The following is a 24442-nucleotide window of genomic DNA, read 5'->3' as shown; positions in this document are numbered from 1 at the left end:
CTTTCAAGAATATAGGCTTGGATTCCAATTCCATGTTTTCATGTGCCAAATTTGTTTGGATAGCAACATTACTTAATTACTGAGTATTGCAGGTTGCCACAATCATGATATCTCAATTATTGCCTTGTTATAAGCAAACTATTTTAATCCAAAATTAAATATACTGGCTTGTGTTTACCCATATTCTTCAAACTCATAAACACTGCTACATCAACATCTACTGCACTTTCATTAGTGCATCCCATTTTATTTCCTTGTTTTTTCTTTTTGTTCTTAATTTCTTAAGAACCGTTACTGAGCTATCTAGTTGCTTGATTGGAATGTAAGGTTATTTTTCTTTTCTGTGTTTTGGGATTTTATTTGACTGATGGAATAGTTCAATTGTGCAACACACGAATTTGGCAGAAATAAAAATTCAGCAGGTTTGTGGGCCACCAGGATGAGAGTTAGGGTTCAGTAACAGGCCAGAGATGTGACTTTTATTGTTTAGTGCTGTTAATACAAGTTTTCTAATATTACTGTCTACTGTAGGAATTCATTCCAAATGATTCATTACAAACAAAAACATTGAATTCAGTTCAGAATACCCATTTGTGATGAAGCACTGATTTAGTTTGGGGGATGTATTTTTCAGTTTACTATGGCTGTGGTACAAAAAAAGTGCAGCCCATTAGGTGATAGCAGTTGTAATTAGCACTTGACCACAGACCTCCTGAGAGCAGACACCAACAGTCAGACAGGATTTATCTTTCCGAGCTGGTGGCAAGCATACCCAACACACTCACCTGGCTATAAGACCCAAATATTAAAATGTCCCCTCATATTAGTTAGACATAAGTATTTTTTTCAGCCATCTTGCAGATCAGCTGAAGGTGTGCCACTAATAGGAATTACTGAATTACCAGACATGGCCACAGATAATAAGTGCTCCATTGTAGAATTAATAACACAGGAAATGTTGCTAACTTCAGCCCATGTTTGGTTGCTAGTAGCTATTTGATCTGAGCATCCCATCTTGTTGTTTGTAGAACAGAGCAAGAGCTGGGTAACTTGCTTCGTACTTCCAGAGCTCTTTGTGAGAAGATGTGCTCGTGTTCTCAGTTTTAAATTCATGTTTCCTTAGTTTCTATTTGTATCTCCTGGGTCATGTTTCATTGTTGATTTTTAAGAACTCCGTTGGGTTGACGTGCCCTTCGGTACAGAATGAATATAGGGTGTTCTTGGGGGTATTGGATTTTCCTCACATACCGTAGCTTGGGAAGGCATGACTGGGAGGACAGCAGTCTAAATTGAAACGATAGGAACCATTTTCTTACCCAGCTAAAGATCTGATAATGAGAAGTGCCTGTCATGAACTCATCTTTGCAAGCAATTAGGACAGTTGTTTGTGAAGCACTTCTGTTTGGAGCTTGATTCTCAAACAGGAGGAAATTTAATGATAAAATCGCTAACACAACAAGTCTTAAATCTAAATTTAATTTAATTTAAATCTTAAATCTTCAATTTCCATTTGTAGATGAGCACTGAAGGTCCTGGAGTCTCTGGCAGGCAGGCCTGGGCCTGACTCACAGAGCTCTTTCATCCACTTGTCCTGCCTTCCCGTGGGAATTCATATCATGGCTAAGAAATTAAAAACACAGAATGTAGCTTGTTTTCTGTATTGAAATAAAAGTTCAAAGCGGTTCGGGGATCCAGTGGCTGTCCCTTAATCCCACGTTTTGTGTTACTAGTATTTACGTTTAGATCATGTTGAGTGAGCTCCACGTACATCATGCCTCTGTTTCAGGGGGAAGGAGATGCTCGTCCTGTGAACGGGGACACTTCAGACGAAGAAGGAAAGGCCTGGCCTGATGACAGCAGCAGCTCAAGGTTGGTGCGTTTAAGCATCCACCAGTTTGAATTAAACAGACTTAGAACTTAAACCGCGGCTCAACAGCCTGTTATTTGTCACAGGGGCTCAATGATACAGCAAAGGCCGTATGTAAATTGTGCGTCGCGGTCCGTGCCGGTTAAGGCATGTTGACTCTTGTGTTCCAGCGACTACTCCAGTGATTACTCCGACTGGACAGCCGACGCTGGCATCAACCTGCAGCCACCAAAGAAAACCGTGCGCCACAAAAAGAAGAACACAAGCAGTTCAGAGGAGGATGGGGACAAGAAGAAGGAGAAAGAGAACAAAAAAGAGAGGAAGAATGAAAAGCGCGACAAGGACGGAGCACTACCAAAGAAAAAGAAGCCAAAAGAAAGAAGGATGAAAGTGAGGAATTTTGTGTTAATGTACTGCTGTTTTTAAAACGAGACATTATTATTCACACTGACGGGGCCAGAATTATGATGAGATTAGATTATAGAAACATATGTACATGTCCAAGGTACGTATTCTCAAAGGATTTAACACAAGTTCACTTTTACTGACACTTTCTTTCTAACAAGACTGAAATAAATTACAGATAAAAAGCAGTAAGTCACAGGGCATGCAGTTTACTTTATGGATGCTATGCATGAGGAAATAATTTTTCTTCCGTTTTACAACTTGCCGACATTTATGGCCTTCAGAAAAGAATAATGCTAACGCCGAATTTGTGGAAAACATCAAATGAATTATAGACCGTAGTTCATCCTTCAATAGAACTAAGTTTAGTATGTCTCCTTGAAACTGAAATTGATGCAGATACTTAGGTTTTCCTGGCAAATACATCTGTTTTCCATACAATTAATTACTTACGAGAACATAAAACAGTGTCTAAACTTTATCCTTTTCCCAAGATATCACTTACATTTACAGCTCTGATCATTCTGAACTGTTTGGCTCTTGGACAGTCCAGCTGGCTGAAGTTTTAGGACAAAACATCTAAAGAGAGCTTTTCCTTCAGTCCTTCAGCCAGATGCTTGCTGTCTTTTTCACAATGTGATTCATCCTGATGATGTCTCGGCTCTCTCGCTGTGTTTCGACACAGAGGGTGCCTGTGGAGGACTTCCAGGAGCAGGGCCTGACATTGGAGGAATGGCTGCCTTCTGCCTGGATCACAGACACTGTGCCCCGGAGGTGCCCTTTCATTCCACAGATGGGCGATGAGGTAGCGTCATCACTGTGTAATTTCTATTCAAGTTTTCCAGGTAGACTTTTTTTTTTCTTCTCAATTTTGGAAAGGCCAATTCAGATTCCTCCTTAGTTTTGCGGCTGGAAGGTGAGCAGGTGTGAACATGGAACATCCTCCTGAAAGGGACAGGGAAGGTATTACTTATTAAAGTGGTTTACACTAAGAGAGCATCCCCATTATAGGTCTATGCTCTCTAGGTTACTGTAATACAAATGGCTGGACAGTAAGAAGAATCCTTACTTCTTACGGAGTGGTGGCACTGTGGCTAAGGATTTCCGCCTGTGGCTGGAAGGTTGCCGGTTCAAATCCCACGAATCCTACTCCGTTGGGCCCCTGAGCAAGGCCCTTAACCCCAACTGCTCCAGGGGTGATGTACAATGGCTGACCTGTGCTCTGACCCCAAGCTTCTCTCCCTGTCTGTGTGTCTGTGTCTCACGGAGAGCAAGTTGGGGTATGCGAAAAAGACGAATTCCTAATGCAAGAAATTGTACATGGCCAATAAAGTGATCCATCTTATTGAGGGAACTCCCTTAATTATCGTTGTCAGGGGGTAAATCGCTTTGGCTAGAGTCTTTCCCACATGTTGTTAAATATTTAATAATCCCAAATTATTTTAATGATTCACTACACTTTTTCCTAAAGGAGATGACAGCTCATCTGTTTTGCATTGAAATCTTTTTATTCTCTTCCTGCTGACTGCAGTAGTTTATTTTTTTGTCTAGGTGTACTACTTCCGCCAGGGCCATGAAGCCTATGTGGAAATGGCCAAGAAAAACAAGATTTTCAGTATAAACCCTAAAAAGCAGCCCTGGCACAAGATGGAGCTGAGGGTAATTTTATTTTCCAAAAAATACTTTTCAGTTTTGTACATAGACACACCTCTCATTGGAAAATATAAACTGTACTTATTTTTCATTTTACATGAAGAATATGTTAATTAGGGAAACGAAAAAGAATGGCATTAGTAGTGAAAACCTTTTATTGTTTAAAATTTTCCAAATTATTTTGTAGACTTGGTTTTCCTCTCAAGATTAACAGATTTTTTTATACTGGCAAAAAATACATTCTTTGCCTAATAAAGTTTTTTTGTAATATGTTAGTAAATTTTCCAAGTGCAATTAATAAAGTTAGATAGAGTGAGTATGAGAGAAAGTGAAAAGAGTTAAATAAATCAGCAAAAACCACCTGCTAGAGTGTAATGTTTAAGACTGAAGAACAGGAAATCAGACAGAGAAGTAATTGAGCTGTAGTTGCAGATGTGATTAAATATGTTTTCATCTTATTGTGAATAATATCCCACAATAGAAATGCATGGCATTGAAGCACACTGCAGATCCTCATTTAAAAAAGCCGCTGAATATTAAACTAAGAGGTCTGTTTCCTAACAGGAGCAGGAGCTGATGAAGATAGTTGGGATTAAATACGATGTAGGGCTACCCACCCTCTGCTGTCTCAAACTGGCTTTCCTTGACCCAGATACTGGCAAACTAACTGGAGGATCTTTCTCGATGAAGTAAGTCCATTCTGTTACAAAAATGCAGAAATGGAGTCTTGTCTTAACAGGATTATTCTTGAGCCTTACAATCTTAACTGATATAGAAGCACTGCTTTTGAAAACCAGCAGTAAAACAAATTCTCATTTCCTGGAATGTGTCAAGTTAAACAATTGGTACTCTTTGCTGTATTGTGGGATGCAGCTTTAGCAGAAAAAGATTATTGTATGAGGTCCAGAGGTCTGCAATGTCTCCTTACTTTTATTCCGGTGTAGCTTGTAATGATTGACTACTTTCGAGCACGAAATGAGAAAGAGAAAGAAACTTAATAGTAGTGTTTCCCTGCATGTGTAGATTTGTGAAGGCTTTCCATCACTTAGATTAATTAAAAAAATAAAAGAATGAGTCAAAGATATTTTCAGCCTTGTGGGGAATGAGTAATTAGAATTTGAACAAGTTACTTTTCTTTAGATCCTTACCATGTGAAGTGAGTTCAGATGTTAACTTGACAGCTGTGCTGTGTTTGGTTTGCCAAAGGTTTTGGTGCTTAGGGTTTTAAAAATTAAATGTACTGACTGAAGAATAGTTCAAGTGCATTTTTTTTTTTGTTTTTACACACATTTTATAATCAGGTTTTATATTTGTAGGTACCATGACATGCCTGATGTGATAGATTTCCTAGTTCTCAGACAGCAGTTTGATGATGCACGGAACAGGCAGTGGAGTATAGGTAAGTCCTTACTCAGTTCTTCTAAATCTTTTCTCTCTAGGCTATCAGAGTGATGAATTGTGAGTGATGGTGTTTTATAGCTGTTTTTGCTACATTAGGAATGTAGAGAAAAGGGGGTGTTATTAGTTAATCCTGACACCAGGTTGAGTACTGTATTAGCAACTTGTGAATGTTAAATAATAAAACACTAAACAAGGAATACTGATCTAGGTTCACCAGTATGGTGTTTTTGTTTCGAAAAAATGAGGCCTAAGAAGATTAAAAGATTAACGCATTAAAACTCACACACGAGATACGAAACATCAATACTCATATTCACAAATGTTCTTCTGCACACTTTTATTTCGAGTTGCAATGAGCTCCAGCTCCAAAAAAAGTACATCTGCACCATTGGTGACCGGTCTGCCTTGGAGAGTGTCAGGCTCAAAAGTTGCCCAATGAGCTGTTCTCTCATTTATTTTTATCCCAAGACCAGAGACTCATCACCTACACATAATATATACCCAACACATAATGCACCATAAATTTTGAAATTAAATTTTAAGTGTTATTCAGATAGATGGTGGTATGCGAAAACTCTGTCAAAACAAGGCACCTGCTTAAAGGGACAAGTTTTATGAAAATTAGACAAAGGTGTGGGGGGAAAAGGGTATTTTCACTAAACACATTTTTTAAAAATGTTTAATTTGAAATAGTATGTGCAGTATTTTATTTTTTAAATGCTGTGTGGAAAATGCAGGGACAATTAGTAATAGTATTACACTTGTGCTTAACTCAGCATTATAGCAAACCTTAAAACAAGGTTAATGTGTTTTTTTTCCTCATTGCCAGCAGGACTCTTCTACTTCTCTGTATCTTACAGACACTCTTTTCTAATTTACCCAAACCAATGTGAAGGTGCTCTGATACTTAACTGATACCAGAGTAATAAAGTAGTGTACAGACTGAAATTAGAATAGTGGGAAATGTTAAAATACTACATTTTTTAAACAGTATATAAAGATTTCTTCTAGTAATATGTGAGGGTGAAAAACACTGACACAAACATTGCATAAGTAAAACAAAGGCAAGTGTCCTTCACTGCAGCAGACTAGCTCATTGTTTCTTTAAATGATACATTTATTATCACTTTGTCAATTTTCTTTCTGCTTCAATTGCAGCTGTCTCCGTTTAATCTCAGTATAAGATTAATTATAAAAAGAAACGTTAAAGAATGGTAGGTCTTTCAGATATTAAAACTGATTTAAATCCTCTATTTCCATAAAATACAATTAGTGTTCTCTCTCAGCAAATGCAAGCACAGTTACCAATGACAGATCCCTTGAGTTTAATTTTCTTCCAAGGAACTTGTTTTTATTGGAGCTACTGGCTGCCAGATGGTGTATTTTTGGAGTGGTCTTAAGAAAAACAATTGTGTACAGTTCAGAGGCTTTGCTAGAATTAGTTGTCTTTGCTTTTTCTAGCAGCCGATGATAAAGATATGAGGACATATTAAGTGAGATTTTTCATTCTTCAGATCAGATTCAAGGGATAGCCTAGATATTGAGCTTGTTGGTTTTATGTGTGTATGTGGTGCAGGTTTTAGGCAGCTGCTTCGAAGTGAATTTTTGTCTGTTTGACTTTAAGTGTTTTATATCAACACATAGGTGATCGTTTCCGCTCTGTTATTGATGACGCCTGGTGGTTTGGAACAATTGAAAGCCAGGAGCCGTTTCAGACCCAGTATCCTGACAGCCTATTTCAGTGTTACAATGTCTGGTGAGTAGTTGCTTTACTCCCTTTCCTAGCCTTTAACATTGTGTGCATCCAATTTTAAAAGGAAGACTTCAGAAACTCTTAAGATGTTTTTTTTTAACTAAAAGTAGTTGTTAATGGTTTGTATTTTAAGTGGTGACAGAAAAATACTGTATGAAAACATTGTCCTTTTTTATGCTGTGCAGCACTTTATAAAACGGTAGACTTCATTCAATTGTTTTGCACAAAATTTACTTTTTATGAAAAAGACTACCTGTTACTTTCACTTTTTACTTTTTACAGCACTAGTTTGTAATTTTATGTTTTGGTGTTTTATAGACCTCTGTTGCTTAGCCTTACTGTTGACTGTTTTCTTTTTTCGATAATATGCTTACATATTTATTTTGGATCATTTTTGACATTTCATGTAATTAACACTCCTCCATGTATGGACTGTTTGTTTTATCAAATTCAGTTATGCTGATGAGTGCAAATCTGACAGATGCCATGATGATTATTGAATTATGTTTAGATTTGATGAAGGTATTGGATCGTGTCAGAGACATGTGTGTAATTTAAATATCAGATTCTCTAGTGATTGGTTTATTGTTTGTTTAATGAGTAGTTACTGTAGTATTAAAACAAAAATGCCTGTTTTCTTTCATCATAAGATTTTTCTAATGACTTGGCAAGCTTCACTGGCACAGCATGCATTCTAAAGTACACGCAGTACCCTAAAACTCAACACATGCACTGGACAGACATTAAATGTATTTTTTGTGCTATCGTTTTTGCACAATGTTGTTGATTTTCCCATCATGAAGCCCTTGATTCAAATCACTCTACACAGAAATCTGAAGTTGAGCCTTTTCCCTTTAGGATCAGCGTCTCCAGAAAAGCCAGTCGGCTGTGGTTGTTAGTCAGACCTGAAGTCTTGTATTTAATTAACTCAGTGCCCCTGGTATAAGCAACAAAGTCAGTGGTGTGTATGAGTGTGCATTCTTAGTTTGATTTGCTGGGGCAAGGACCAGTTTCAATTGTATGAAGACTTTTCAAACTATAAGACTTACAGTGTCGTAAAAAAAGAACACAGACTTGTTTTTCTGTAATCACATTTAGGTTTAAGTATGTAAGTGAGAACAGATGCTGCTACTTTTTTAGCTAATCATAATTCTCCATTTAGCACAAGAACATACAGTACAAAGTATACATTATTTTAGTCTTGAAAATTAATGAATTAATGGCTTCCTACAATTTTTACTGTGCATGTACCATTATCTGGTCATTTATTTTCTGGTACCTCATTACACAGATAGGTACAGTATGGCTGTCCTGTTCTGGTCTGAAATGGAACCAAATTTGTGTAACAGTGTAAAGATTTCAATATATTTACACTTTTCTATATAGGTGAGAAGCCTATAAGCTCCTTACTGCAGCTTATACTCTTAACAGATGACTTGCATTGTGAAGTGACATACTGTAACGTAGTGTAATGGGCCAGATGGCCTCCTCTAGTTCCCCATCTTTCTGATGTTCTTAAGAAAGTATATATGCTGTGGTACTTGATGTAACTAATAATGTACATATTATTGCTGGCACCACTGTGTGAAAGTGTTCAAGTATAAAAAAATAGAGGGCTTCTTACCTGGGGTGTAAATGCCAGTAAGTTGTCTGTAAATAAAGACAAAGACATGCATTTTTTCAGTGCATCTTTATTTTGACTGAAAACTGCACTGGTAGGTTTTAGACCCATTTTCAGATACTGCGTTGTTGATGAACCACACTTAGTCTGGTAATTTGGGAACTGCGGTTTGAATGAAAGGGTCATTTTAAAAGTAATCCAAGTTCCTGTTCTGAACAGGCAAACAAAGCACTTACCTGGAAGTGAGCTCATCTTGGGGAGGGAGAAACCAGGCCAGAAGGCAGCTGGAGAAATAGATATACCCTGCAATTGAGCTGTAAAGCTTGTAATAGCAGGCACCGACATGCTATTTATACTGTACAACCGTACACACTGTTTAACCCGGTCAGATCAAAAAGTAGGTGATGGGGGGGTGCTTAGTTTTATATTCCTGTGAAAATGACTGAAATCAGTCCTTCCTTTTAATTGTGCGTATGACTGTATTTTATTTGTGCTTTTCTGCTGTTAAACTTGAGTTGAGCCATATTAATACGTGTTTCAGTTTGTGTTGTGGGTTACACTCGTCGTGGGAGGGATCGACCCAGCACAGGAGGGGACTTGCAGGGGTCTAATTAGGACTCATCTGAATCTGAGCCAAATCAGTCCTGCTGCACATAAGAGGTCACAAACCAGAGGTGGTCACTTGGCTTGTTTGGTGTTTAGTCGCTAATTAATCTGAGGATCTCCTCCAGCCTTTTCTTGAAAGAAGCCAAGGTATCGGCTTCAACAACATGGCTTTGTATCCCGTTCCATATTCCAACTTCCCTCTCAGTACTGAAATCCCGCTCTTGGTTTTAAATATGCTTCTACATAGTTTCCTTTTGTGTTCCCTGGTTTGTGTTTCACTGTTTTTCTGAAGTCGTCCACTGGGGTGGTTTTGTCACTACCTTGGAGGACTTGGACTGTTTGGATCTGGTCCATCGTTGTCTGTTCAGAAGGTCAAGTTCGGCTCCTTTATCTTGTCTGTGTGGGAGGTTCCTTTAAGCCACGGAATGTATCTGTTTCCATAGCATCCGTATCTCTTTTGTCATTTCTTTTTTATACATGATAGTACAATTTAAGTGTAACATTCCATAATTTACATTGTATGCTTTTAACTGTAGTGTATATCCTAACTTTTTATTTGCTTTTTTATTGCTTACCCACATTGTCTTAATGCATACGGTGACCTAAGTCTTTTTCATGAGTAGCCTTTCAAGCTCAGTGTTTGCCATTTTGTATCTCTAGTTTTATTTGCTACCTGCATGCACGGTAATATTCTGCACTTAATATACAATCAAGGTCATCTGCAATGCGTTTCCCCTAAATCTTTTGAATGCTATTTGCTGCTTCTTTTGTGTTTGCTAAGTTTCCTATTTTGGTATAATTTGCAAACTTTAGTCGTTTGCGAATTATACCAAAATGTATACGATTAGCTGTTCTCCATGTTTTCTCTCCACTAACCAATTCCAAACACGTACATTTCCCAGAATTACTACCGCCAGTAATTTGAGTGTAAATCTTTTATGAGGTACATTATCAAAAGCCTTGTGAAAATATAAATACAAAGAATTGTATGCTCTGTATGTGTCCATTACAGTTTCTTTATTTGGTTTTATCACCGTTTTTATGGATGGGCACTGCATTAGCCATTCTCTGGCCCCTGAGTATTCCTACCCCTATCTTGAGCGAATCTTGAAAGAGGTTTGTCAATGGTTTATGAGTAACATCTCCTTTTCTTAAGTATAGTAATAGGATATCATTGTCCCCTGGAGAATTATTAATCTTGACTGCTTGTATTACCTGAGAAAGCTTTAGCTTACTCTGCGTTAAAAAGTGTTTAGTACAGAACTTTGTCCTTCCACTGCCTGCGGCATCTTGTTAACTTTATATTTAGTGAACACCTGAGTGAAATACTCATTTAGTACATCAGCATTTCCCTTTTATCGTCTAGAGGTTTCCCCTTTTTGTCTCAGATGCATTTTACTTCATCCTTTAATGTTCATTTGATGTTTCAATACTGAAAGAATCTTTTATTATTTTACTCCCCACTGCTGTGTTCCGTTTCCTCTCGTCTTTCTAAAATCCTTACCTGTGCTTGCAGTTCACCTTTTCTTTAACTGGAATCTGATTTTTTATTAATATTAATATATTTAAATTATAAAGTGTTTTTTTGTCTTTGTTTTTCCTCATTTATTTGTTAAACCATCTGGCATGCTGTGTTTGTGTTCACTATTCACTACACCATTCTCCTCTGATTCCACGTCTGTCCTGTACCATTTTACTTCTCTTGATCTCTAGCTCCTTCCAAATCGGCTTTCTGGAAGGTGCGTGCGCCTGTGATCTGGTCTCAAACTGTACCGTTTCAAAGCACACCTTTTTATGTGCATGGTAAAGGGCTTATTTTCTATATAACTGCTTTTTTAAAAAAGTTTTTGCTTTTTTTTTTGCACTTAAATTGTCATCCTTTGTTCATTGTTTGTCTCTCCTGTTTCATCTCCATTTACCTCAACGCCTCGTTGTTGTGGTTCCTGCTGAGAATGAATGTGCCGACCATGCAGACATTCTTTTTTTATTTTAGGCTGTGTCATAAGCACATTGTGACTTGGATACGCCGAGTAAAGTTGGCTGAGAGCTGCAGAAGTTGAACGGGTTCAGAGTGGCCTTTGAAATGGCAAACTGGGTGGCATGTTAGAGTCACCGATGCCTCACTCTGCTGTTTGTGCTGGGGCCAGTATTGTTATAGGAGAGGGGGAGCTTGATATCGCACAATCCAGTGGCTACAAACATCACCTACTGTATATTTCTTGATTTTCTGCTCTTGTAGCCGATTAACTGTCAACAGACCCTGAATAGGTATCATGAAAATATTAGCTCTGTTAAAACATGCAGGCGTTTTCACTTCTTGTACTTTGTGGTGTGTAGTACCCCTGCAAATTCTCTTGGGGGGCTTCACCCCAGCTTGGAGAAGGAGGAAAAATAAGTATGATAATAGTAATAGTCATGGCGTTGGTAACTCTTTTGTGATCACACCATAAATAAACAGAAGCAATCTTTATACCAAAAAGTGAAAATTGTGTTCCTGAAGTGTAACCCGGCACCTGGGAAGTGTGAAACACTATTAAAAGTATACTTACTGAAGAGAGCCTCCCAAAAAATGAAGTACAGAAAGGCATTAATAAAACGTGAAGACGCTAATATATTCCTTTAGAGGGCTTTGGTGTTTCTTCACTGTCACCTGCTTTTATTCTTAGAAGAGGTTTCTCCGTTTCTCTGTCCTCCCCCATCTGTGGCAAATACATACATAGATTACCTAGTGCAGCAATTAGGGAGAAACATGGTACTGAATCTTTGCAGCTGTTCCTTTGGCAGTGAAACTCAACGACTTCTTCATGATCCATTAACAATTTTAATCTTCCTTCTAGTTGGGATAATGGTGACACAGAGAAGATGAGCCCCTGGGACATGGAGATCATTCCTAATGATGGTAAGTGGAGTGGCCCCTCTGAATTGTAAACCTAAATAGAACTGCTGTTTTGGTGGCTCGCAGGAGCTGGTTCAAGATTAGAGTCTTTCAGTGAAATTCATTTTCTCGTTTTTGATGCAAGTATCTCTAAAGATTCATAATTGAAATGGTTTTTAAAAGTTAATGCCATGTTAAGCTTAAGAACTACTGAAAGAAGCTGATATGCATTTAATGTTCTAACAAAAACTCTTCTTTTAGCACAGACATAATACTTAAAAACTGAGCTTACTGATCAGAAAATAAATAGAACTAAGAAAAGCAGATATAGATAATATAATAAGCAGAAAGATGCAAACAAGACAAATACCTGTATTCCAGATAAATGCATTTCTTTTTGCCATTTATTATTGAAGGCTCACTGCCGGGGATAAGATTCTTGTTGGGTTTTAGGATATAATAATGTAGTGAACTTCAGAAAACCTCTAAATACAGTATGTAATCATATATTTTTGTTAACATGGCAAAACGTATTGCATATTATATGCTGGTTTCCTTTTAGGGAAAAGCTACTGTTACTGTTTGAACTGAAAATGAAAAAAAATGTTAACTTTTACCACAGTATTTCAAAAGTGCCTGTCCTAATGAAAGTAGTGATGTAGTATTGATTATACCGATGGTACGGTGTGGTTGATGTACCTCAGGAATCAAACAAACGTGCCTTCAAATTGTCAAATAGACACACAATTTATCTTAAATATGGTGAACAATTCCTCTTGGAATGCTCTGTTTTGGTCCATATCCAACCTGATTTTTTCTCCATTTTTTTTCAGTGCTAAAAAGGCTAAAATGTGTTTAATAATGTATTCCAATAGTGAATACATATTCACTAACCCAATTCTTAGGAACACAATGCCCAAATGAATAAGAAATCAATTATATCCACAGGACGTTTGCATTCGGATACAAATTTAGTGCAAAAGGATGATATGATTGTAGGGGCTCATTATTCTTTTGGGGGACATGGTGTGAGAGGGAACAGCGCATTGTCATCTACAGGTTTTCTGTCAGGACTAGACACAGTCATATGTTTACCTATAGATGTTCAGACAAAAGATACATATTTATGAATCTGCACTAACTAAATCATGCAGTTGTTTTTCGAAAAGTCACTCTATCTGTCTCCAGTGAAACCTCTGAAATAAATAAAGTAACAACACAGGTTCCATGTAAATGAGGGAGAAATGTCAAGACTGTGCAGTGCCTCGCTTAAGATCTGTCACATTAAACATGCAGTGCTTATAAACAAGGATGCTTGCACTGAGAGGAGTACCTTAAATAGACACAAATAAATGAACTAGCAGTTCCTTTAACAAGCATTTGAGAAGTCTTTGCTTACAACTATAGGAGACCAGCAGGATGGAAAATTGCAGGCCGTGTTTGTGAAGTAAACGTTATTTTTGCAACAGCTTTTTCTTGTACAGCAGTGGTGATGATCATACAGCAAGTAAGAGAGTATAGTAGGCAAACTAACCAATTTTATAATTGAGTGGTTTTTAAAGGATGTCAGTTTATCAGTGTATTCTGAGTTAACTTTAGATAAATTAAAAGTCATTACAGTACTATGGATTCCTGCGAATATATACAGTGAATTGCTTTAGATTTCTAAAGCAATTCACTGTATGTATTCGTAGGAATCCATAGTACTGTAATAGTATCCATAGTACTGTGAGTACATAGTAACTCCAGATTGAGCATATATAATTAAACAGGGTAAGCTTAGGGTTAAAGTTGGAGTATTTAGAATGGGGAAAGCTAGTTATTGTTCATGCTTTTGTATCATGCAATTTGCCTCAGGCAATACTTTGTCATTCGATGTGTTTTGTTAAGATGAAGTTGCACACACACTTGGCATGGAGTTTATTCCAAGTACCTGGGAATAAAAAAGTACAACAGTTCTCTAGTTGCTGCTGTTTTGTTTATTTCTAGGCATTTAAGTTTTTGCATTGGGCCTAAAAAGTTGGAACCAAGTGTCTTATTCCCAGATACGGCCCAGATTTAAACTAGCAGTGTCTGGAGTGTTTGACTCACTCTGTGCTCTTGGTGAACACCGGTTTAAGCTGGACCAATCAGGAGACCTTTTTTAAATGTGCTTTTTAAAAAGCCGCCAATTCGCAAGAAGGTATTGATCATCTTCACGTGTGACATCTTGTTCTCGGTTCTTTAAACTATGAAAATGATGGAAAATATCTCTCACCTAAACCACAAGTAATTAAAATTGTTGCTTTTGCAGCTGTCTTGTTTTATTGTCTGACTATGGTTATGACCGCTTAAGTACTTAATGCATATAGAGGTGCAAAATCTGTTTGGCAGCTATGACAGTAAGTCTGCACATATCATCCTGCTGTAATAGTACCTGTGTGTTTGACTCCCACAGCCCTTATGTGACCTCCTATTGAATGTTTAATAGTAGTAATGTATACTGCTTACCAGAGGGTTTTTTTTCAATTTTTTTCAGTCTTTATTGTTGAATCATATTTGTTGATGCTAGATTGTTTTAATTGGAATTTGCGAGGCTCTGGTTTCCTACTACAGTCTAAAGCATACTTGTAGGTTAATTTGGCTTCCGGACAAATTGGCCCCGGCGTGAGTATGTGTGTCTGTCTTACAACGGATGGTGTGTCTGCCTTACAACGGATGGTGTCCCATCCAGGGTGTATCCTGCCTTGCGCCTGTTGCTTGCCAGGATAGCCTCCGGCTCCCCCACTGCCCTTGGTTGGAAGAACCGGCGGGAGGGAGGTTTGGATGGATGAGTTTTGCACAACTGTAAAAAGGTTTAAATCTCAACATTGCGTGTTACTGGTGGAAGTTTGTGGTCAACTCTTAGGCTTTCAAAATAGAGAAAGAAAAGAAATCATTCTGTTTTAAAAGAATAAAAAGCTCTTCCTGCTAGGTAATATTCAGCTCAAGTAGGTTTTTTCAAAGTAAAAAAAACCCGCCACAAGCTTAATTTTTCCTTGTGAGGCCTGGAGCCTGTTGAGCACAGAGTAACGGCACGCATGGTTTTCCCCAGCTGTGTTCCCGGAGGAGCTGGGCCTCAGCGTGCCTCTCACCGAGGAGGAGCACCGCCAGCTGCTGTATGTCCCCCTGGAGGGCGAGTGGGGCTCCCGCACCAGGGACGAGGAGTGCGAGCGGATCATCGCCGGCATCAACCAACTCATGACTCTAGGTACGCCTCCGCGACTGCTCCCAGCCTTCATCGGGGCTGTCTGCCTCTCACTTCCACACTTCAGCACCCCCAGGAACTCCTGCTTCTTAAAAGCAGCTGTTCACCTGTAATTTTGTGAACTGTCGTTTTGGTAAATGTGCTGAGTGTAGAGGCCCTTGTATCTTTATCACATGGAGGCCCTCAAAGTTGTTGAGTGTTTAACAATGGGGAGATTTTGTATTTAACAGATAGGTACTTTATTGTCCACTGCTGTGGAAATTTGTCTCTGGCTTCTTCCACAGAAGTACAAAACACACCAGCAAAACATAAGAGTCACATACAATCACATGACATCACAGCAGTATGTGATGCATAAATAAATCGATAAATAAATTGGTGATGGGGGTACTACATTTGCTTACATTCATTGAGTAGTTCTGTTGCAGAGGGGACAAAAGACTTCTTATGTTTTTTATTTGAATTTGGCACCCTATACCGTCTTCCTGATGGGAGCGTTATGAATTGAGAAGGGAGTGGGTGTGTGGAATCAGCTGTGAGGTTCCTGGCCATTCTGAGAACTGTATTCTGATATAAATCGCTGAGCTGGGACTGCTGTTTCCCAATTAGTTTTCCTCCAATTTTCATAATCCTGTACAGTTAGGCTTTTGTATACCACCTCTAGGACATTTTAACTAACATTAAAATTCATGAATATATTATTGAAGTTATTCATACAAGATGTGCATTTTGTTTATTTCAGCTGTGCTCTTAAAATAGTATAATTGTTTCATTTTTTTCTTGTTTTAGATATTGCTGCTCCCTTTGTATTCCCTGTGGATCTTCATGCTTATCCGACATATTGCACTGTTGTTGCCTATCTAACTGACCTCAGTACGATTAAACAGAGATTAGAGAACAGGTTTTACAGGTAAACTCAGTTTCATTTTGTTTTACAGAAGCACTTGTGTCTTATCTAGCATTTTTGTTTGGAATTTTAGTGCATATGATTGAAGTTGGTTTTTAGTTGATTTTTGTAGGGCTTTGCTCAGTTAATCTTTGGCCTGTTGTGTTTCATTACTTTGCCCAGGCGGATGTCCTCTTTAATGTGGGAAGTTCGGTACATAGAGCACAACGCACAGACCTTCAATGAACCAGGAACTCCTATTGTAAAAACAGCCAAATTTGTAACGGACTTACTGCTGCAGTTTATCAAGTAAGTGTGATGCCTGTATCTCACAGCCTGTATCTCCCTGAACTGCTTTAAACTTTTTAAAGAAATTGCAGTAAATATTCAATGAATTAACATTTATTTGTATTGTGTCTTTAATAAGAAGTAAAGATCATAGGGACTTTTATAGCAATGTTCTTTCATTTTGTTACAAAGACTTTTTACAAAGTAAAACTGTATTCATTTTTGTATGACATTACATAGTTTAAATTGTTCTGTTTTTTTTAGGGACCAAAGTTGCACTGATATAATCCCTCTGTACAACAGCATGAAAAAGAAAACCTTCTCTGACACAGAAGAGGTATAACTTGAAAATTATCACTCTTTTCTTGTAGCTGTGACGGTGTAGTCTGATGTCACTCCCTTAGTGATTAGTAATTGTTTCTAGGTAAATGTAAACAATATAACAAGTGTATAGAAATGTCTGTTTAATTTGAAGCTATTCCAAACCCCAGTTGTATGCAGCATGTTTTCCGTAAACTATAACCTCTTTTGCACCAGCACAGCTGAGCTGTATCGAGGTTGCTCTAAGTCAGCTCTCTGGGGGTTGCTTTCCTTGAATTTTTTTTACACTGGAGAGGTGAGCTGAGTCACTGTCACACACAGTGATGAGCATGTGAGGGCAGCTGTGTGCAACTACTAACTCAATCTAAAGAGATACCACCTTCTAAATAAGAAACCTTGCCAACACATGGAGAGCCCATCTCCGGGTTTCTCCAATATCGTTTTTGTGCATTGGTAAAAATTCAAAAGTAACTCACTTAGAACAAATGAACTATTAGACATTTTTTTCATTTTCCCTCATATGCTCACAATCTTAATCCAAATTATTATTTTTTATTATTTACTATTTTTTATTTTGTTCTTTCTGTGCTTGAATCAGCACTTTCATAACGTTTCTCAAAACTAGAATGCACACCAATACTAATATGATCTCATTGTTAAATATTTCAATCACAACACATCACATCACATCACAACACATCCTCTACTAGCCAGCAGCCATATCACCCTGCAGCTCTCAACTGGCTACCCACTGAAACTAAACAGTATTTGGATGGGAGACCTCCTGGAAAGCTCAGATTGCTGCTGGAATTGATGTTAGTGAGACCAGCAGGGGGTGCCCACACTGCGGTCTGTGTGGGTCCTAATGCCCTGGTATAGTGACAGGGACTCTGGACTGTAATGGGCGCCATCTTTTGGGTGAGACGTTAAACTGAGGTCCTGACTCTCAGTGGTCATTAAAGATCCCCGGGCATTTCTTGATAAGAGTAGGGAGTTATCCCGGTGTCCGGGCCAAATTTCCCCCCCTCGGCCTTTACCGTGGCCTCCAAATTGTTTCCATGTATGATTGGCTTGCACTTGCCCTGCGATTGACTGGCGTCCCGTCCAGGGTGTACCCTGCCTTGCGCTCGTTGCTTGCCGGGTAGGCTCCGGCTTCCCCCCGACACAATATAAAGCGGTTTGGCAAATGACATGACATCCTGTACTTATTTCTCATGTTTCCAGGTTATTTTTAACCACACAGACTATATATAATAATTAGCAGAGATCTGGAGGCAGCACAGGGCTCCCATATCTTGGATCCTGAGTTCAGTTCTGGGGTGGGACTGTACTTCTGTGTGGAGTATACACGTTTCTTCTGGTCACATGGGTTTTCTCTCACCTCCCAATGACGTGCTGGATAGGTTAGCGGGTGTTGCTACACACCAGTTGGTGTGTGTGCTTGTGTGCACACTGGGTTAGACTGCAACCCTCCTTAGGGTGTAACAGCTATGGATGGTGAATTGGAACGATAGCTTTTATGATACAATATTTTTGTGTAAACTATATGCTATTCATATAATACACTTGTGTATTAATCATTTTTTTGGGGGGGGTTACGAGCTCTAGAAATCGCTTTCTTTTTTATATTTATTTTTTTAGCCGTGACAAGAGTGCTAAACCTTTTTTCTCCTCGATGACGTGCTACATTCTTGCTCCCTTTCTTTCATGGCCTGCCTCCGCCCAGAACCAGACTCCAGTATGTCATGAGGGCAAATGTCAGCTTGGTCTTCACTCATCTCAGTGGTGTGCTTGTATAAACGCTCCAGTACCTCAAAGCCTGGCTCTGCTGGTGTGTGAGGGCTAATAGAGGGAGAGCTGGAGCGTACGATTTCCTATTCCTAATCCTTTTCTTCGGGGTGGAAAAACTTGTGCATTTGTTGTGATATTCTGAGTGACCCCGGTTGATCCTTCATATTAATCTGTTTGAATAAGTGGGATAAATGGGTATATCTACAAAGCCCAAATCATTTGTGTTTGAACGCCTCGTATGTCTTGTTTATTAGTACACTAAGAGCCAGAGTTTACTGAGCAGTGAGTAAAATGATGTGATACATATTAATCTAAATGTTAATGTGATTTTCAGTAGTTGTATTAATATTAATTGTACTGCTTGTAATGTTTATAAGAGGACAGACATTTATTTCATGACCAAGAGGTTTATGGTCAAAGCATATTAATAAATTAAGACATTTATATCTGTTTTCTAAAAGGAGAAACATGTTGGTAAATTGAAATTCCTGTTTTATCTATAAAGTTTAAGGTCTATCAAGAATATGTTTCTGTCCTTTGTTGCTCATTTCATATAAATAGGATTTTTTCTGACGTCAAAATCAGTAGGCATATTATGTAGCAACAGTGTCTGTGAAGGGAGATGCTGGTGACATATTCTATAAAAGCAAGTCACATTACTGACAAGCACTTCAGATGTTTTCTCATCTAGTAATTAAAGCATTACATTTAATTCAAGCACTAAACTGTGAAACATAAAATACTTGCATATATTAACTTTACAAGCTAGATGTAAACTGTACAATGACTGTTTATTTTCACATACAGCTGCATGATTAAATTGTTAATCAGACACCTGCCGGTCGCTGTTTTGCAGGATGAAGATGAGGATACTGATGCTCCTGGTACTTCTACAAGAAAAAAGAAGGTAACTGATAGTCTTTACCCAAACTTCTTTGTGGTAATCAGCATTCCAGTAATGCCATTTTTTGTTTTTATGAATTTTCTAGCACTGTGTGTGACACAGGGACACAAGACTTATCATTGTGCTTTCACAGTTCAATTCTAGATCAGTAGGCATCTCTGCCTCCCTACAGGGTACATCCTGGTTGCAGAGTTAGACTTAATCTCACCAACACCTTGTACAGGACTAATCATTTATTATAGTAGTTGGGGATTGTTTGTAATAGTCTACCAAAAAGAGTAGTTACAAAAAACAAAGTTCAACCTAGATAGCCTTTGCCGTGAGTAAATCTCCTCAGGCTTGACCTTGTGATAGTTTAACAGTTAAATAAGTTACGTATAATGGTGAACCCTTCACCTTTAGTCAACATCTGTCCTAGAACAGAGAAAAAAAGATTTTCGGGGCACGCCCGAATATTAGCAACTGGGTTTATAACAAAGGTTCAAATTGACACAGAAAATTAACAGAAAAATAACTTAGAATAAATCAGAAACTTTAAATTATACAAAAACTAATTTAACCCAGCTTTGATTGGGGAAGTGCAGGAAGTAGATTTCTTTTTAATGTCGCAGCATTTTTCACTTTGTAACAATCATAGAAAAAAACGTTACTTATCACTCCAGTCCATAGTTTTCAAGTCCAAACTCCTGCTTGGTTTAAGATGAAGTCGGATATCAGCAGTCCCCAGCAATAACACGAAACAAAATGCTGATTGAAGAGATATATTTTGTAATGTGATGAGTTATAAAGAACCCAAAATGATTTCTTTATGTGCAATTCCCCCGCTTGACATCAAGCATCCCAGGATCAAAAACCTTTAGCAATTGTTGACTCCCTTCTCTGCAGCAAGACAAACAGTTGTGATACCACTCTTACTTCAGAGAGGGCTAGTGAACAAAGCACAAGCCTGTCCACCAGGGACACACCACACCTGGGACACACCATTGACCTCCTGGGCACATTACAGTATAACTACCTCCCATTAGTGACAGAGGACTCAGCTCACGATCTCTAGAGATTTGTAATCACTGTCTTGTGACACTGTTAAAAAAACAAGGGGGTGCAAGTTTCAGTGTCCTGGCTAAACATGTATTTCAGGCTGTTAACACTTCCCCCTTCTTCAGTTTCCTTTTGAGCTGTAGCTGACCGATACATTACCTCAGGTTCCTTCAGGGTGCAAAGTTAGTGCTTTGCAGTTACAGTAGGAGCGTATTGTGAAGTTGCATTTTCAAAGCAAGAACCAGTGACCAAATTGGCTCCCCCCTGTCTGTTTTTCATGCAACACATCAGCTTTCTTTGGTCAATCAAGCAAGTTACATGACTGATCTAGAACAAAGCCTGAGGACTGAATTCAGTGAGTTGGAATATGACAACTCGGATTGAAAATTGCAACCGTTTTTCCTCCCAGCTAACAAAGATGTGTGATCAATATGCACGTCTAAAACCTTGCTTGCTTGCTCACTGCACTTTGTTCTATTACAGGAGCACAAGCCCATGATAAGAAAACTGCGTAACAAAGCCCAGTCGTACGATATTAAAGCCTGGAAGACTCGCTGTAAAGAGTTGCTAGACCTCATCTTTCAATGTGAAGATTCTGAGCCATTTCGGCAGCCTGTTGACCTGCAAGAGTATCCGGTAAGAACACAGAGCACGGCTTTAAAATTAGTAACATTATCAATGTAGTGGTAACCAAGCATTGCTAAAACTCACGATTCTTTTCCTCATTTGTGTTTGATTTGATGCTGAAAATGGATGGTATCAGGTCTTCCTTATCCTTAGCTCCCAATCAGAGCAGCTGTAACCAGTCAGTCTGTTGATTCCTATTTGAGGACATCACTACAGAAATTCCTAGTTTCACATTTACTAGATTTCGCTCTTTTATGGATGCAGCACTCTCATAAAAGTAGAAACCGCAATTGTTTGTCTTTTTACTCCCCTCATATTTGGAGTTGGGCCTATTGGCTGTAATCCTCCTTCAGAAAGATGAGAACCGAGCATGCCTCCCTGTGGAAGATGAACTTATCCATCATTGTTCACTCTTCCAGTCTCACAGTGTGCATGAAGAGTTCTGAGAAAGAGCATTTACTGGCGCAGTTACCAGAAAACCTTTCATAAGGTTTCAGAAACTACATCTCTAAATGTATTATATGCTTTCTTATGTATATCCCACATTTCATTAGAGAATAACAGTTCCTGTTTTTCCCCCATTTAAGCATACTGCTATGTCCCTGCCTTACTGTGTTATTGTTCGTGATAGTTGACGGGAATAAGAACATTTGCAAAGCATTGACGTGTTTGTGTAAGAGGAGGTTTTTCTCTGAAGATAGTGGGAAGACGTTTTTAATGAAATATTTAATTAGCATGCTTTATTCACTACAGACATCCATTGAAAACAAATCCTATTTTGCAATGACGACCTGGAGTACCCATTTATACTGCCATGCATTTAGAGAAGAACCTCCGAATGCAGTACCTGGTTCAAGGATGCAGGGCAGACTTGTCTGGGATTTGAAACCTTTACCCTCTGATCAGGAGTCTAGTTGTCTAAGTTCTTTCTTGATCAAAGAAAGTGAAAGAGGCTGTACTAAAAGACTCTTATAATGAGCACAGTCTTTGTTTAACATATGACAAAAATACGTTGAGTTTCCTGTAGGCTGATTTTACATGTGTTTATCCAGGTATATGAATTCAGCTTTCATAACATCTGTGGAGCACATGAATCTATGATGTAATTATTTCCATTTTATATGTGAATAGCATTTTGTGAATTGCAGTGCCAATGAAATGGCATTGTTCTGCTTTTTCAGTAGAACCCATTCTAAATTAACCGCTCTGTGCCTATGTAAAAATGTTGGTGGCTGTTCTGGATTAATGTGAAACGGTATAATGGAATAATACAAAATTAGGTTGTAATCTTTAGGTTGCACTGTATTACATGCTTTCATGGATTAATCAAACACTAAACAGCCTTGTACACTTTCAGGATTACAGAGACATCATCGATACTCCAATGGATTTCGGCACAGTGCTGAACACTCTTCAGGCTGGAGACTATGAGTCACCAACAGAGCTGTGCAAGGATGTCAGGCTAATATTCAGCAACTCCAAGGCTTACACGCCTAGCAAGAAGTCAAGGGTATTAAAAATTACTGTAGTGGAAAGTTTATTACTGCCTGATTTTTTCATTTAACCGATAATGTCTTTTTGTCCTGTGTAATATAGTGATGCAGAGGCATGACCACCTCTATTGTATGCAGGAGTATATAATTAATTTAAAAGAAAAAATGTTAACAATGAAGAACAGAAATGTTAAACATCTTTAACTATAGGGGTTTAGTTCTGTAAGGGATTATTTTGGGTACACAAGGATGTCATCCAGAGTAATTACTATCTGAGAAAATCTTTAAAAGGAAGTTAATTAAAATATGAGCCACTAACAGTAAATACACAGTGTATAGAGTACAGATCTCCTTCAAATATTGATAGTGGCAGATCAAGACTGACAGTTATGTTAACGGTGCTTTCCTTGTAGATTTACAGTATGAGTCTGCGGCTGTCAGCTCTGTTTGAGGAACACGTCAGCGCTATCCTGTCCGACTACAAGTCAGCCCATCGCTTTCATTCAGCCAACAAACTGAGCAGCCAAAGGAAGAGGAGGCGGAGAAGTACATCGCCATCTAGCAGCGCTGCATCAAGGTTAGTCCGCCAGCCACGGGCTTGTCCAGCACAGCCGCAAGAACATTTCCTAGTTCAGGAACATAACGTCCAGGGGCAAAGCAAGTGGCCATGCCTGTCCTTTGGCTTCATATAACACTGGGACTTGTGAATTAAAGGCAGATAAATCATAGGAACAGCGAGCTGACAGGAGTGCAACATAATTCCGGCCCGTATCAATGTGCTCCTTAACTGTGTTTAAGGTGAGACATCTTCATAATTTATATTTTGAAGTTAATTCATAATTAACATACTTTATTTTTGACATATCTACATCTTCATAGTTTATATTTACTATGACTTTACAGAATAGTTTTAGGGATAATGAGGAGCACGGTGTTCAAACAGCCCTCTATTATTAATCTATATATACATAGGATCATATCATTGCTTACTTTCTAGCAATCTGTATGATTAAGGTTAGAAATTTGAATATTACCCTTAAAACATGATTAAAAATCATTATAATAATTAGAACAACATCAGACCAAATCAGCTGCAGCACAACATTCACGTAAGATACCTCTGTTGAATATACTTTACATATTACTAATTTTTACGAAGACAAGTGGGTTGGAGAAATGCAGCTGACAGCATTTTTTTTTTCCTCAGAGTTTCTCCAAGCTCTCTAGGGCTGTAAGAAATGCCAAAGGTGTATTACTGGAAGAATCTCTTCATAATGACTTCCTAGAGATAGTAGTAATTTGTTAAGCAAATAGCAACTTGTAGCTTGTAATTAAATCCCCAGGGGGCACTTATTTCTCTTGGAAAGACAAACTATTGCACCCTGGTTTGTGAGTGCTAAAATTCCTATTTTTGACCATGATAGATTAGAATTCCAAACATTTCAGCCGTTGGGTCTGACTGTTTTTTTTTAATTTGGGATTGGCAAGATGAGGATGCCCTGGCTGACTAACAGCAATGGCACTTGACAGCTCGGATACCATCGTCCTGGGGAGTCTTGACTAGATCAAGCAGTAAGAGCTCCTTCAAGGCCCTTTTTTAGTTGGTCCCCCTGGGGGAGTGTTATATTTGTACCCAGTCTTTTATTAAGATGTTTGATTATGGGCACATGACTGCCACACACTTGAT

At 38.4% G+C, this 24442-nt stretch overlaps 1 protein-coding gene across 2 annotated transcripts in view; it reads left to right on the top strand.

Annotated features, from left to right (window-relative positions):
• phip (pleckstrin homology domain interacting protein) overlaps positions 1-24442 on the top strand; it is a 76082-nt gene that overhangs the window by 39448 nt on the left and 12192 nt on the right. For both annotated transcript variants that reach the window (XM_015348186.2, XM_015348192.2), the window contains 16 exons: positions 1787-1869; positions 2038-2257; positions 2958-3077; positions 3824-3931; positions 4490-4614; positions 5242-5324; positions 6971-7082; positions 12144-12205; positions 15255-15410; positions 16197-16317; positions 16477-16602; positions 16846-16918; positions 19550-19600; positions 21119-21271; positions 22620-22772; positions 23169-23332. In XM_015348186.2, coding sequence (XP_015203672.1) covers positions 1787-1869; positions 2038-2257; positions 2958-3077; positions 3824-3931; positions 4490-4614; positions 5242-5324; positions 6971-7082; positions 12144-12205; positions 15255-15410; positions 16197-16317; positions 16477-16602; positions 16846-16918; positions 19550-19600; positions 21119-21271; positions 22620-22772; positions 23169-23332 — 1910 coding nt within the window. The remainder of the gene's footprint in view (positions 1-1786; positions 1870-2037; positions 2258-2957; positions 3078-3823; positions 3932-4489; positions 4615-5241; positions 5325-6970; positions 7083-12143; positions 12206-15254; positions 15411-16196; positions 16318-16476; positions 16603-16845; positions 16919-19549; positions 19601-21118; positions 21272-22619; positions 22773-23168; positions 23333-24442) is intronic.

Source organism: Lepisosteus oculatus, chromosome 2 (genome assembly GCF_040954835.1).
Source record: "Lepisosteus oculatus isolate fLepOcu1 chromosome 2, fLepOcu1.hap2, whole genome shotgun sequence".
In the NCBI taxonomy this organism is placed as follows: Eukaryota; Metazoa; Chordata; class Actinopteri; order Semionotiformes; family Lepisosteidae; genus Lepisosteus; species Lepisosteus oculatus.
This window is presented reverse-complemented; position numbering and strand designations above follow the sequence as displayed.